Source organism: Epinephelus fuscoguttatus, linkage group LG10 (genome assembly GCF_011397635.1).
Source record: "Epinephelus fuscoguttatus linkage group LG10, E.fuscoguttatus.final_Chr_v1".
Classification (NCBI taxonomy): Eukaryota; Metazoa; Chordata; class Actinopteri; order Perciformes; family Serranidae; genus Epinephelus; species Epinephelus fuscoguttatus.
Genome location: NC_064761.1, coordinates 41,588,724 through 41,604,547, shown reverse-complemented (window position 1 = coordinate 41,604,547; position 15,824 = coordinate 41,588,724). Strand labels below are relative to the sequence as shown.

Here is a 15,824-nt window from a genome sequence, read left to right as displayed (position 1 = left end):
ATCTACATATGCAACCGGTCCTCGTCCACAGAGATCTACATGTTGCACCGCCATGTTTCTGGAGTAGCCTAGAACGAGCAAACCAAACACTGGCTTTAGACAGGGCTTTTTGTGTCAGCCACTATAGTTAGCAACTGCTTACTTCAATGTTTTTATCAGTTCAAATCACCTGGTCCATGTTTTTTGGAGAGGTCCATCTACATCCTAACCCTCACCTACGGTCTTACCATTTTGGGTAATGACCGAAAGAATGAGATGCCAGGCACAAGTGTCCGAAATGAGTTCCCTCCATAGGGTAGCTGGGCTTAGCCTTAGAGACAGGGTAAGGTGCTCAGACATCTGGAGGAAGCTCAGAGTTGGGTCAGTTGACGTGGTTCGGGCATCTAATCAGAATCCTCCTGGGTGCCTCCCTTTAGAGGTTGTCTGCGCACATCCAACTGGTAGACAGCCCTGTGGGAGCCCCAGAACACATGGGAGGAATTATATATTTAATCTGGCCTGGGAACACCTCCGGATCCCCCAGGAGGAGCTGGAAAGCGTTGCTGGGAAGAGGGACGTCTGGAATACCTTGCTCCCCCCAGTGCCCCCACAACCCAGCCCCAGATAAGCAGATGAAAATGGATGGATGGATGAGACCTCGGGATAGTTTGGCTCACGGTAAAAACTTGCTGAATGTCTGGATCTTAAGTTATCAGAAAAAAAAAGGTGAGTACACATTGGCTACCCGTCTCTGACATGCCAAACAGCACTGGAGAAACACCGAGTTTTAACATGAAACTGTTGTATTCAGTGGTTTTACTGGTTGAAATCGTTGGGTCCATTTGTTTTGGAGAGGTGGAGACCTCTGCAGATAATATTGCTCATGGTAAAAACTTCTGAACATCTGGATCAGAAATAAGGTGGGCACATATTAGCTGGTGCTGGGCAAGTGGCCCGTCTGCAAAGTGCTGAACAGGCTCGGAGAAACACTGATTAATAATATGAAGCTGCTTTATTCAATGAGTGTGTTTTTTAATGACCAAGTCTGTTTGTTCTGGAGAGGAAGAGACCTCTGTGGATAATACTGCTCCTGGTAGAAACCTCCTGAACAATGAACACTGAGCTGAACGCTGGTTGCAATCTGCAGTCCTCACCACTAGATGGCAGTAAATCCCCTTAAATCAAACACACTGTTCCTTTAAATAAACAATCCATTATTTCTAAGTGCGGCACCACCCACAGAGAGCTCAGGAGCTATTCATTAATTTTAGTTTATAGTAACATCACAACATAGAAGTAACAGTGGACATTCTGCAATCACAGGATACAAAGCTGTTAACATTCTGCCGTCACTGGTTAAGGCACTTTGCATTGTAGTAAGCTGTCAATGAACCTTGAGCAAAGTTATGACAGGAGAGAGTGCAGGTACAAAGAGAAGCTGTGAAGCCATGAGAAAAGTCCTTATCGTGTTTGAAGAGGAGTGCTGCGCAGCCACAGTAGTAGGTCACATAAATTCAAGCAGGCCAATAAAATATCTTAATCAGGTGTCTACAGGAGGCTTGCAGCCAGACTGTTGACATGAATCCCTTAACCCTCTTGTAAAAGTTACATAATCCTGGTCTCAAGAAAGGCCCTTAGTGTAGAGAGCAGAGGAGCTGCAGTGATCATTTCAATTCCTTTCACAATCAATCACAACACACACGTTTAGTAGACACGGAGGCCACATTGGGGCTTAGTCTGTGCAAATATTAAGTCTTTAACCAGCTGCAGTCTCTTCCTGCCTCTTGGCTTGTGCTCAGGTTTGGGTTCAGGGCGGCTGTCTTAAGGCACAGAAGAGGCCCCTTGCAGCGAGTTCATCAACAGCACCAACTGCTGGCTCGAGGTTCCCACTGAGAACCAAAGACAAAAGGCACAAACACAGAGTAAAGATGTCCACTAGAGCGCGAGGTTAAGCTGCTCGCTGTTCTCCTGGCTCTTCATCACTGTGTCATAGGACGGAGGCGGCTCCATAGTCCAGGGCGGTGGGGTGGACGGGAGAGAGGGTTCGGGATCTGGTGCCCTGCTGACAGAGTCTTCTGACATCTCTCGACGAATTCTGTCCAACCTCCTGAAGAGAATGAGAGAGAGTGAGAGAGGCGATGAGAAGTGTACGTAACTATATTTCAGTCATTAGACCTCAACCGAATCCATACCTTTTATCAATGCTTACACTCCAACCAGCCGTCAACTCCTTTCAGTGACTACACTGTGTTTTGAACCCTTTTCCCACCAAAGTGAATGCGTATATGGAGGTTTTTTTAACATGGGAAAACCCGCTAAAAGTAGGCGATACACTCTTTTCTCGTTGCAAGTCGTCACACTCGCATTTCTGATTTTCTTCTGGTGCGTCACGTTCAACATCATTTTTTTAGCCTTTGAGCTCTTTAATAGAAACAGTTTGTAATTGTTTGTTATTCTTTGAAAGCATATTGTAAATATCCTTTGTTCTTTCAACATTAGGTTGTATTGTTAACGTGCCAACTGGCTAATTAAGCCTCGTTTCCACCAAAGACTTTCAGTATGGTGCCTTTGGAACCAAAAGTAACCCTTCAGACGTGGTACCTAGACCCTAGTGTTTCCACCGCAAACAGTACTCTTGAATGTGGGCGGGGTTGTTGACACTCACTGCTTACTCACCTTTCATTTTAGAGTTATAGTTTACTAATGTATGTAAAACTCTCCGTGGTATGAATTTGAGTTGGGTGGTATCCAAATTTTGTTACCGTTAAGCCTTCCCCACATTTTCCCGGGGTATACGGTATTACCATGACTACTTAAAATTCACTTTGAAGGGCTCAGAGGGAATCGCCAAATTGTCGGCTTGCACCTATACCGTTCAGAAACAGAATAGCAAACATTACATAGGCCTAAGAATACTGAAAAATAACAACAAAATATGTACATTAACAACTTTTATTCACAAATGCAGCAGTCAACCAAACAGAATGAAATAACAAAAATAAACTGTCTGTGGGCTACAGTCCACTTCCAGTACAGTAATCGACACAAATCAATTGAATTAAAACGCAGCCCTATAGCATTCAATACTTACAGGCTTATCAAATAATAAAAAAGTAACAATAAATAACAAAGGCAGTAACGAAAATGTGTGCTATACAGCGTATCCTCAGACCGTGACGGGAAATACTGTTCGCTGGTTTATTTTTAGAGCCTACCTTTAGTTTGAAAAGTTCACCGTCTCCCAGTTCCAAGTGTGTTGTCCGTCAGAACAGGCTACTACTCATTGAAAACAACATGTAAACAAACTAAAATGATAATTACAGCAGCATCATATGCTTCAAAACTATTCAAGTTTTTTCGCCAGAAAATCCAGCATGTTAACTGTTTTCCAGCTGGAGCAGGGCACGTAGTGGATTCACAACTTCGGCTGCGGTGCTGAATATGCGCTCTGATGGAGAGCTCGTGGCACAAACACAGGTAATTTCGGGCAGCCCCGAACATCAGAGGAAACGTTTGGCTCCATCACATTTCCACCAGAGATGGAGGTCTTCGTCTTCCTGAATAACAGGCTCGCGACAACAGGCAGTTATTTCTGCTCTAGTCTCTATATACAGACTCTACATTCAGTGAATGTAGAGTCTGTAGGCAAACCCCGGAGATCTTGCCTCCGGAAGGAGAGCGAAGAGCCCTGGTTTCCGGTTGTAGGCTGTTTGTAGTCCACGTGATATTGACCAATCACGTTTGAGCCGGCTGCAGTTGTTGCCAGGTTAAACGGAAGTCGGAAATGGAAATTTGCCTCCTCCGCCCAAATCAAACCGGACTGCCAAAAAATCGGGGGTCTGCCCCGAGAGGCTATATCGCCATCTGCCGGAAGTCAGACACCGAATACAGCTGATGGGTTCCGAGGATGTCTCTGCTCCTGCTTGCTCCTGTATGGTGCCGACCGGACCAGCCACCGCATCGGCTTTTCTTTGAAGGAGACTGCCCAGAGTCATCTTCTTTTGGGTGGTTCGGGTTGCGCTTCTCCCTCCTTCACTCTGACGGCCACTGGACCTGCTGCTGCTGCTGCTTGCAGAAGTTGTGAAGTAAAGTGAAGTTTTTTTTTTGAACCAACTCGCGGCTTGCCATCTTTTCTTCTCTTTCTCACATCCGAGCTGTCACGTGACGACGTCACATCCAAAAACTTTATCAAATGTCATCTCCAGACAGCAGTTGAGGGCAGTTATAAGAGAAACATGATAGACTACTATTAGTTTTAAATTGAAAACTCATACACACATACATAGGTGCTGGACAAACACTCATTATTTAGGCATTAAATAAATTAAATTTAATATTATATCAGGCCCCAATAGAGTGTGCCAGGGCTGACGTCAAAACCCGGAAGTTTAGCATCGCGCTGGTTCCCGAAAGAGAAAGTGAATGTGATTTTTGCATTGCGTTTAGGATTATGTCAGAAAATAAGCTCTGTGGCTAACACAAGTTTAGGATACTTACAGGTTTTGTTCAGCGAGATAATCTTCACATATGAACACCTTTCATACCGCATTTGAAGCTTAAATGTGATCACCAGAAGTAAAAAGCTAACGTTAGGCTTTAACAGACTACATGACTACTCCGTGGTCACATGACTCTTGACGCCACCGCCACTAAGCTTTCAACTGATTTCGGCTGCTTTATTTGAAAAACATTGTATAACGGGAAAATCGGACTGTTTAAGCTAAATAAGAAGCTGTAATGGCGGACTGCCAGCACTCTCGCCTGTTCGGGGGTGATGACGTTTAATGTCCCCGACAGGGTTTGTAGTCGTATTGAGCAACTTGTTAGCAGCCGCCTTTTTTACGACACGTGAAAGCTTCAAAATTCACAAGAAGGGTATTTACTGACGTGTTTTATGTCGTAGAACAAAACCTGAAACTTGCTTAAGCTTTTGTCAACCACAGACCTTATTTGAGGCATTTTACCAAAATCCCATTCAAAAAACGTATTGACTTTTAGACGAGAGAACCGGAAGTGCCAAAAGCGCTAACGGAGTTCCAGGTTTACTGGCACACTCTATAGGCCTATATGGGCGTCAGATTTTTTTAATGACGGTAATGAAACTGATACCGTTGCTATTTTTAGATACCACCTACTGGTGTGGAGTTATTTCCTCTCATGCAGGTTCAGAAGAAGCTGGCTGCTGGGTGTAGAGTTTGCGTTGTGTTCGGGTGCAACTTTTTGGTCTAGACACAGGTGACGTGAGGCCTTCGTCACCACTTGTCTATGTTGGTTGGATGTGTCTGATGAGACCTTAACTGATCATCAGCGAAACTTCAGCAAATCTCAGCACTTAACACTTTAATTTGAAATTCAACTGCTTTCAGTTCTGATACTTCTTTCCTTTGAATTTCTTTCATGCTTCCACTAATCAACAACACCCTTACTTGTCCTACAGTTCATACTCCTTCAGCATTCACGCCACATTTCCTTCTGATAATGCATTCTGTTGTTTGCATATTATTCCCCTGTGATAATTCATTTCATCATTCTCTTATGAGAGATATTTAATAGAACACAGTTTTGTCTCACAGTTATCAGATGGTTCAGGTTTAGAGTTACTGATCACTGAGTTTTGTCAGTGTCTGGAAACAGAAAAAGCGTGTATGATGGATGGTGCTGCTGGCGCCTCTCTTCCTCGGTGCCGGACAATGAGCAGAGCATGTCTTGTTTAATTTTGCCGGCTATCACCACCTCAAACAATGCCAGGGGGAGTCTGTCAGCCACATGCATGTGTGTCTGCTGTTTTCTCCATGACCTACTTCTATAATCAGTCCATAATCAGAAAATCTGTTGCAGTCCAGTTTCTCAGTGTCACAAGTCCAGTGTTTTCAACTTCCTAATGCGGTTCACTGCTCTTTGCCAAACTGTGCGCTAGAACTAATGTGCAGTGATGTGTCCAAGAGATCTGTTCAACAACAAGAGTGTTTGTCAGCTCAGTGCTCAGATGGTGTGTTCTGGTATTTGTCTGTATGTGCTTTTATTTATCTTGAACAACACGAGGGAAGCCTGGAAATGTCTTCGCTTCCAACGTTTAAGAAAGCAGAGTTTGTTTATAGAGAAAAAGGGGTTTTCTACGCTCGCTGTCCTCTGTGCCAGGGGTTTCCAACCTTTTAGCCGTGCTAGCAGCATGGCAATATCAGCTGGCCTGTCAGTGGGTCTACCCCTTTGGACCAGATGGAAATATGTCAACGACTATTAGATGGATTGCCATGAAATTTGTTTCATAGTTCCCTGAGGATGAATCCTACTTTCTTTGGTGATCCCAGGACTTTTCTTCTAGCACCACCATCAGTTGACTTGAAGTCCTTCAGGTCCAGACACACCAAACTGATATCAAAGAACTAGTAGCAACAAAGGCAGACTGTTGTGTTGCTGCACATTAGTAGTGTCACAGCCAAAAAGTTGCACTTGAACACACCGCAAAGACTACAGCCAACTAGTACATACATTCAGCGCCTGAGTGAGCGGAAAGAACTCTCCACACCAGCAGGTGGCGGTAGTCTGTATTCTTCATTCAAAAAGGGACATCAGGATATCGACAGGATAGTCTGAGTGGGCGGAAGTTCGCTGCATAGATCAGCCTCTTATTGGGCGGAACGAGCCACCCGCTGAAGTCCCGCCCTACCACCTCCGGTTGCAGTTTTCAACACGTCCTTTACTAACTTTTGCGGTGTTTGATCTTGCGGGGATGTAGCCAGTTTTCTGCCATGGTTCGCGTCCTGTAGGCAATATTTTTGTGGGCGTGTTACACCAAAACCTGTTTCCCCCCGGCAATATTTTTGCAAGCACACCGTTGCTGTGGCACCGCCCAGAACGACTGTGATTGGTTGAAAGAAATACAAGCAGCCGGGGCGTTTTTTTCTCCAATCTTAAAGTGAGAGTCGGCCCAGCCAGACCTTTCTTTTCTTGAGAAAGGTCTGGTGAGCGAGACTACCGACAGGATGAATTCAAGATGCTAATTAGCCAGTTAGCAACGCGACCCGATGTTGAAAGAACAATGAATATTTACTTTGTGCTGGTAAAACAGTTACACAATTATGAACCACTTCTGCAAACGAGCTCAATGGCTAAAAATAATCTAACCTAGGACAAGTTTGTTTCAATCTCACGTGTCTTGACTTCAGCCTTTTTTTGCTTTTATCATTTCTGTTTTTCTTGGCGTGTACGAAGTTTAACTGCCTGTCAGAGTGATTTCCTTCCGTCTCCATCACCGATTCAGTGGGAGAAAAAAAAGCTAAGATGGTGCGGGACACACTGCAAAAACTAGGGCGACAGATGCTCACCTATGGCCCAACATTGACCGACGGCCTGCAATTGAAGGGTACCAACACCCGAAGAAAACAACAACCCCCAAAATGTCTGCGTTCAAAGCACCATGGCTCTGTCTACCTATGCACGTTCGTCCGTACATTGGTAGCCTACCTTTGTATCGCCAGGGCCTGCTGTGGGCTGAAACGTGTGCCCGTGCGGGGATGCAGGAGGAAGTGTCCTGGCACTGCCACCTGGAGATTCTTCATGGCCATGCAGAGCCCACTGACCAGCAGGGCTAAGCCCCCCAGGCCCAGGAACAGCCCGACCCCAAACAGCGGGGCTGACTGTTGGGGCAGGCCCAAGCACAGGACTATGACCCCGCCAACGGTCATCAGCACCATGCCCAAGCAGAACAGCATGCCCTGAGGGAGCGGCATCTCCGGAGCCCCCCCTGCCCTGTGGGAATTCACCTCGTCCAGCTACAGCTGCACCTCCACCTCACCCTCAGAGGCAGCAGCCAGTCTGCAGGACAGAGAGAGGAGAGGGCTCAGGTACACTGCATCAAGACTACTACTGGGAATGTGAGTGTGTGTGTGTGTAGTAACAGATAAAGGAGGAAGCGAGCAGAAGCAGAAGGAAGCTGACACCAGGAGAATAACACGGATATATGCAACACGTAAATCATCCCAGCGCGCGCGCGTGTGATAAACATCGATCCTCTGTGTACCTGATAGGAAGTCTTGGTGAGGAGCTGCTCAGCAGATGCGTGGCCTGAAAGCTTCACCATTTCTTTTCTCCTCTTCATCAACTTTCACTCCGCTCATCACGTCCGTGTGTCGCCCTGAAAACTGGCAGCAAACAGCTTCTTCAGTCCTGATCCTGATCCTGATCCTCCGCCGCCGCGCCTCTCTCATTCTGTGCTCCTCTGCCGCTTCGCCTTTTCTCCTCGCACAATAAGCATATCCGGGTTTGGAGAGATTACGGCACCGAAAATCTGTAGGAGAGGAGTTGGTGTCGCATGTTGGCCGCACTGTGTGCTTTTCATGTGGCAGCAGCAGCAGCGGATCCTCGCTGTGTGAGGAAGTGTTGTTGTATGAGGAAGGGTTTCCAGTGACGAGGAGGAATGGAGGGCAGGGCGGGCGCACGCTCTGAACATTGTCACTTTGCCTCTGTTTGGGCAAGCTGTTTGCACAAGGAGAGAGTTATAGTCCCAGTTCTGTGTGAGCCGATAAAGCCAGTTTGTTTTGGAGCTGAGGTGGAGCTCTGCTGGGGGTGGAGCAGGGGGGTCTTCACTGGTCTACATACAGAGGGAGGGGGGGGGGGTATGGAGTATGAATAAGATGGAGAGGTTCAGTCACACATGAGTTATCATGAGTCTTTATTGGCAGCTGATCCTCCTGAGGTCCACAACAACTTAACATTTGTGACACTGCACAAAACAACTCACACATAACACTTAACAAAATATCCTGGTAAAACAACAGTTAACATAATCATGCACTTTTTCCATGACTTTATTTGTAACCGCCAGTTTGGGGCTAAATTTTGCTCTGATTACCTGATGATGCTCCTTTATTGTAATATTAGACCACGTAATACTTTCACATCTGCATGTTTCCACACACATTACATGTGCACTAACTTGTTTAATCCCAAATTTTCCCAGACGTCAAGCTATCAAAATCACCCGTCAATGAAAACCCTTTGAAATAATCAATTAATTTTAAAAATTTTCATGGAAAAGTAGGTGAAAAAGTGTGTTTTATGGTCGGTTACAAATGTGTTGTATCTGCCATCTATTGACCAAATTAACATGATCTCCAGTGCAGTCATCAAAGTTCTGATATTTCCCAGGTCAGATATTAAAACATTCAAACTCAGTCACTGGCAGTCCCCAGCATTGCCACTAGAATACTCTATAATAATATATGTATACACCGATCAGCCAAAACATTAAACCCAGTGGTGGGTGAAGTGAGTAACATTGATCATTCTGCAACAGTGCAATGTTCTGCTGGGAGACATTTGGCCATGGCATTCATGTGGATGCCACATGACGCTCTCCACCCACCCAAACACCGCTGTGGGCTAACTAACCCCGCCTCACAGCAACGGTACTCCTCAAAGCCAGCACCCCGGTGTTAGACATCACAGGACACCTTCCAAAGGTCCCACCTTGGATTAGGGGTTCATCTGAGGTACCGGCACATCCCATGGATGCTCGATCAAATTTGGATCTGGGAGATTTGGAGGCCAGCTCAATGCCTTTAGCTTTTTGTCACGTTCCTCGGGCCACTCCTGAGCAGCTTCTGCAGTGTGACATGGGACATTTTCCTCCTGAGGGGGGGGGGCACTGCCATCGGGGAGTACTGTTGCTGTGAGGGGGAGTTACGTAGCCCACAGCTGTGTTTGCATGGGTGGAGGGCGTCAAGTGGCATCCACCTGAATGTTACTCACTTCACCCACCACTGGTTTTAAAGTTTTGGCTGATCGGTGTATATCACCGCCGTGTCAGTGGCCTTTTACATTCACATATAACGTGCTAGGTTCAAATAAACACAAGAAGTTTGTGCTCTAGAGAAAGGATCAGCACTCAGTGAATAACCTCCTAAGCCCTATGATAAGCTATTATGCCAAGGCTTAACTATACAGACCAGTGAGCAGTGATAACTAACATGTCTTTGGGGTCATCGGGTGGGAACCTCCTTTCACCAGTGTTTCGTCTAGTTGGTCCCATGACAGTGATCTCTGGCGTCCCAGAGACACTCCCCCAATGCCAGGTCTCACTGCTCCCCGCACTGACCCAACAGCTTCTGTGTCTGCAGTTGACGTTATAGAATGCACCACTAACACTGGGACATCAGCAAAAGCACATGATTGGATTTAGGCAACAAAGGCACATGGTTAGGTTAAGAAAAAAAACATCTTGGTTTGGCTTTCAGGCTGTGAAAATTTTGAGTGTCAAGCAGAGGTGTAAATAAAGACAGTGCAGGCAGTGTGGTTGCATTGGGGCCCATTTGCCCATGCAAATGATTCAGATTGTCATCTCAGAAGATCCCAATCTGATCAAGCATCTGTGGGACAAACCAGTACCTCAGAGGTCCTTTGTCCAGGATCAGACAGGTCAGAGCCAAGTCCGATCTATGATGGATCTCTGACCTGTCAAGGCCTGGAGAAATTGTTGAAATTGTTGAATCAATAAATGAACTTCCACCAGTACGTCCTCAGCATCAGATGTCCCCTGAGGATCTCAGTGATGATTGGATATTGTGGTGCAGTTGGTTGCTGAAGTTCAGATTTTACAAGTCTTGCGAATAAGTGTATGAGACGAAATCATGCCACATGCTTTATTTGTGTATCCCTCCGGTCCCCCTCGGATGGAAAACGTCCCTTTCAGTCATTTTTCAGTTTTTATTTTTTGATAACTTTGGCTGTGTTCATGCATACAGCATGACATTTGATCAGAAACCTTATTTTAATTTTAAAGCCGCTCCTAAATCAGGCCTAAAATACACAAATGGCAACCTTTTACGACACCTCGCCCTCTCCGACAAAAAACGTCCCCATTGAAACCCATTAAAACAACATTTTTTTGCATAAAAAAATTTGATTTTTTTCTATCTCTGGCAGTCAGGTTGGTTAGGGAGACCCAAGAATGGTAAAACAAACAGGTGGGGCCAATTTCCATTTTTTGGGGCCCTGCTGTCTTTTCAATGCAATTCCTGGTTTGGCCACTTGAAGCACTATAGGCCCCTAACAGGGAGGGCAAATGCAGAGTAGATCAAAAAATGGTCTTGCTGTGCTCATAAGGATGTGACAGTGCGGTCTGTATAAAAATATTGCAATATTAGTTTGTGTGTGTGTGTGTACATGGACTCAAAATACACAATGTCAAATCCCTATGTGAAAATATAGCTAAATGTAAAACCATAAATTCCATATTTGTTCATCACATCCTCTTAGAAACATGAATTTGATGATATTAGTCATGTATTCCAGAGTTAGGGGATCAAAATGGAAGTTTTTACTAAAACGCTGAATCATACATTTTCTCCTACACACTAAATAATAAGCCGTAAAATTGCCTGTATTTTTCTCCTATTTTTTCATTACTGAGGTTTGCGAGCCATTGTTGCAAAAAATTTTTTAAATAAATGCTACGTTAGTGTTGATATGGATACTAAAAAAATATGGTGTGTCTGTGCGTGTGTTTGCATGTGCATGTGTGTAATTGTTTAGCTAAAAATTGCAGATTATTACCTGCAGGTTGCTGCAAGGTTACATTACTGTTCTCTCCATCTCTCTCTCTCTCTCTCTCTCTCTCTCTCCCTCTCTCACACACACACACACACACACACACACACACACACACACACACACACAATGAATATTTGGTATGTATAATCCGAGTAGGAGTTGGTTAAAAGATTTAAGCAAAGAAAAAGGTAGAAAAAAATATTAATATTGAATATTTTTATGGTTGTTTTTCAACAAGGACGAAAAACGTCCGGAAGGGGACATGTGTTGGTGTTTATTGAAAAATTGAAACTGCACAAAAAAATAATAATGCATCAAAATTGGTGTTGTTATTAATCATTCACATATCCCAGACTGTGATAAGTAGAAAAAAAAAATCGTCCAACATTTATTACATAAAAGTAACAGTGACTTCATGTAAAGAAATGACGTATAAAGAAAGGGTTAAAAATCCTAAAAAAATTAATGAATATTTGATATGTATAACCTGAGTAGGAGTTGGTTAAAAGATTTAAGCAAAAAAAGTAGAAAAAATATTAATATTTAATATTTTTATGGTTGTTTTTCAACAAGGACGAAAAACGTCCTGAAGGGGACAGGTGTGATTTTTTATAAGGGGGACCTGAGGGGTATTTTAAGTCATTCGCGTCACGACTAATTGCTTCTTTACATTGACTTTACATGTAATTCACTTGCGCAAATTGTTTTATTCACGCCGAGTGTGAACACAACCGGACACAACACAGGAGCTCAGCTGAGTGGAGGGAAAAAGGAGAGTGGAGAGTTGGAGACAGCTGCACTCCAGTGTCTCTGCAAAAAAGCTTCGCAGGTAAAAACACCTGTGTGACAGCTGACATTACACAAAGCACTGGATCCTCTATATAGCTCATTTTATCTGATCCAGATCAGTTAAAAAATGCCTTGATCAGCCCTGATCCCGATCTTTGAGATTCAATCGGGACATCCCTATAAAATATTGAACACCCCCCCCACCCCACCCCACCCTTACCTGGAAGTTTTTTGGCAGCCCTGTTGAAACGTAATTCTGAAAGGACCAGGGATGTGTGGATTCTGCCTTTTAAACCTGACTGTGGATCCATTTTCACTCACTAACAGCTTCTCTCACTCCTGTAGACCACAAAATGTACCTGTGTCCATTACTGCCAGTGAGTATTGGAGGACAGCAGAAACACAGACAGAGGTCATTTACTGTGGCTGGTTAATGATTCAGATACTGTGTCCTTAATCACTGATTTATTAAATAAAGTTAAATACACACACACATTAAAAACATGTTGCAAGATTATCCCTTGAGTTACCTTTTCCAAGACTAAAGCGTTTCAGGAGCATGCAGATATTCAGAGGTATAAAAGAAACAGTCCTAAACAACATGGTGGATCCTTAATCCTGTGATTCAGTCATCTCCAGAGTGTGTGTGTGTGTGTGTGTGTGTGTGTGTGTGTTCATCAGAGCAGCTGAAGCCAGTCATCCTTGTGCTGTCAGACATCACAACAGTGTATTTGCGGTCATCAGTTAAGTGCAGCATCTTATTTCAGAGGCAGTGAAGGCTGTGGGACTCCTCCACACAAATAATACTTTATGACAGTTGAATGAAGGCTGACAGTGACGACACATATCCATCGAATACATTATTAACAACTATGTAACTGTGAAAAATTAAGGAAACACAGTGTAATGCATGGCAGTTGATAAAACGAAAATTCTTGTGTTTTTACATCATGAATTTTTACAAATATTTTGTTAATATCTTGATCAACCCACAGAGACTACAGACATGCATATTCAGTTAAATCATTAATGGTATCCAATCACTTCTTTTTTAATGATTGTGATTAACAAAGATTTGTTTGGCAGCACGGTGGTGCAGCGGTTAGCATTGTCACTTGACAGCAAGACATTAGTGGTTTGAACCCTGGGGTGGGGGGGCCCATCTGGGTCTGCAAGTTCGCAGGTATGTTCTCTGTCAACTTGGGTTTTCTAGGGGTACACCAACCTCTGACCACACTCCAAACACACAGGTTAGGCTAACTGGTGACTCTAAGGCTGCTCTCAGACCTACAGTCGTCTCCTTTGGTCTGAATCAGGGACTCATGTTGTTCCAAAGTTGTATAATTGCCTAGAGTTGGTTCGTGTTCTCACGGCAGCATTTACAAGAGGACCAGATCAAATGCCTTGTGTGAGAAAGCTGCTCTTGATTGGTTTTGATGCATTGGATGTGCTGAATGTGCATATTAAGGCAGTACAGGAGGAGGTGCACATTAATGATCCTCCAGGACTGTAACATGCTCATGTTTAACCCAAACAATGTGTCATGTGACTGCAGTTGCTTCACATCCAGGTCGGAACACCTTCTCACCACAAACCAACCGCACCAGAGTTTGTTTGTAACTGAGACCACCTCTTCAAGAAGGTCTCGGTCTGGTTGTTTTGGTGCACACCTGAGTGTGATTGCTGTGTTCACACCTGCCCAAACAGACTGCACCAAGGGGAAAACAAACTTGAGCTCAATTGAACAGGTTAGGTGTGAAAGCACCTTAAATTCGCCGTAGGTGTGAATGTGATGGTGAATGGCTATGTCTCTATGTGTCAGCTCTGTGATAGTCTAGTTCAGGGTGTACCCTGCCTCTAACCAAATGTCAGCCAGGATAGGCTCCAGCTCCAGGCTCTAGCTTTTTACATAACATTCATTTGGTGCATGTTTCTGTCAAAGAGATTCAGATTTTGAAAATTCTCCCATACTGGTCCGATGATGTCCTGCTGGGAGTTCTCCAATATACAAGATCTGAGAGATTTCACACTTTCCTTGTTTGACTTTGTACATTTGAGATTCCCACCAGCACCTAAATGTCTCATGCCAAAGGAATTTTAAAACTAGTGATTGATTTTATTTCTCCAAACAAGTTTAGGTTCTCTGTGAGCTTCTTTGCACATTCCATTGAAATGTATGGATAGGAACAGACGTCGAAAAAACACTGAAAATAATGTGCTACAAATATGCACTTTTTTTCACTAAACTATGCACAAACACTGATTTGATCCTTTAAAATAGAGGGATCGTATGGTTACTTAGAGCTCAGGCCATGTTGCCAGTTCGCTGCAGTGGTCTAATGAGCGGTGGAAAAACTCATATGGTCAGATGAGTCATCGTTCCCCTGCTTTCAACAAGCTGACGAGTACGTGTGGCACATTAACTAAAAAAAATGTCTACGGGCCTGACCGCTACTTTCCCAACGTGAATTATCATCATGTCCATTATGTGGTGAAGCATGTTAATCCTGATGGGGAAATATTTATTCAGAACGACAGTTCCGACATTCTCAGAAAAACAAAGGATCACTGCGTCGTTTGATAGAGGAGAAAAAACAGAAAAAGTAAACTGCCCTCTGCAGTCAGCAGGAGGATCCCAGAGAGGAGGATTATCCAGATTTATGGAGCTGAAGTGAAGGGAATCCTGGATTTCCTGTGTGCTTCTGTTACCATGGCAACTGATGCCCCTAAACGAACCTGCTGCAGGTGAAAATCTGCCATTACCAAAGTCAGGAACACCAACTTAATATAAAGCTCAGCCTTTACAAAGCACTTTAGCTCCTGCACTAGAAAACAAGCATTATTATCATGTACTCTTCTTCTCTGTGTTTTAATTCCAATTAAATACAGTTAATAAAAATAATCTGAGACCAGGCCTGTATTTTCAACCATTTAGTGCGACTGAGTCACCTACTGAGGAGCATACGTTTACTGACTGACTGCCTGTAAAGAAACACATTATACTCTCTAGAAAAAGCCTGGTCGCATGGATATGAGCGGTGACACCCATTATCTACATGAGCATCTCATGTTCACCTGTGTGGTTTTTGTTTTTTGGAGAGAGAGGGGTGAGTGGGTCACCGTATTTTTTGTCAACCGCACTTTTAAGTTTGTGTCTGTGTGTCACTGCAGAGTCCCTCCAGGATTTTGCAGGCTTTTTGGGGACATTGTTGTGGCCTATCATACCTGATTTAATGGCAGCTTTTCTATGAAACTGTGATGCATGTTGCAGTGGGGGGTATTTGCAATTAAACTTTAGAATCAGGTGAAAATTTCATTTATTATTTTATTTTATTCTATTTTATTTTATTTTTTATATAATTAATAACAATAATATTAAAACTACTAAAAGTAAATTATTAAAAGTAACTTTAAACAAGGTGAGAGCTTTATTCAACCTTTTAGGTAAACAGGTATTCCTGTTCAGTCAATAATAGGTATTCCTAACCTATTTTCTTCATTATGCG

The 15,824-nt window shown here is 43.7% G+C and overlaps 1 protein-coding gene across 1 annotated transcript; it reads right to left on the bottom strand.

The window, feature by feature from the left end:
* Nucleotides 1-1,231: 1,231 nt before the first annotated feature.
* On the bottom strand, nucleotides 1,232-8,498 carry si:dkeyp-51f12.3 (uncharacterized protein LOC107988041 homolog). Its single transcript, XM_049588890.1, has 3 exons — nucleotides 8,000-8,498; nucleotides 7,444-7,794; nucleotides 1,232-2,086 (listed from the first exon to the last, which is right to left on the bottom strand). Exons 2-3 carry the CDS (start codon nucleotides 7,707-7,709, stop codon nucleotides 1,915-1,917), a joined length of 438 nt encoding a protein of 145 aa, XP_049444847.1. The 5' UTR covers nucleotides 7,710-7,794; nucleotides 8,000-8,498; the 3' UTR covers nucleotides 1,232-1,914.
* Between the last annotated feature and the right edge of the window lie 7,326 nt (nucleotides 8,499-15,824).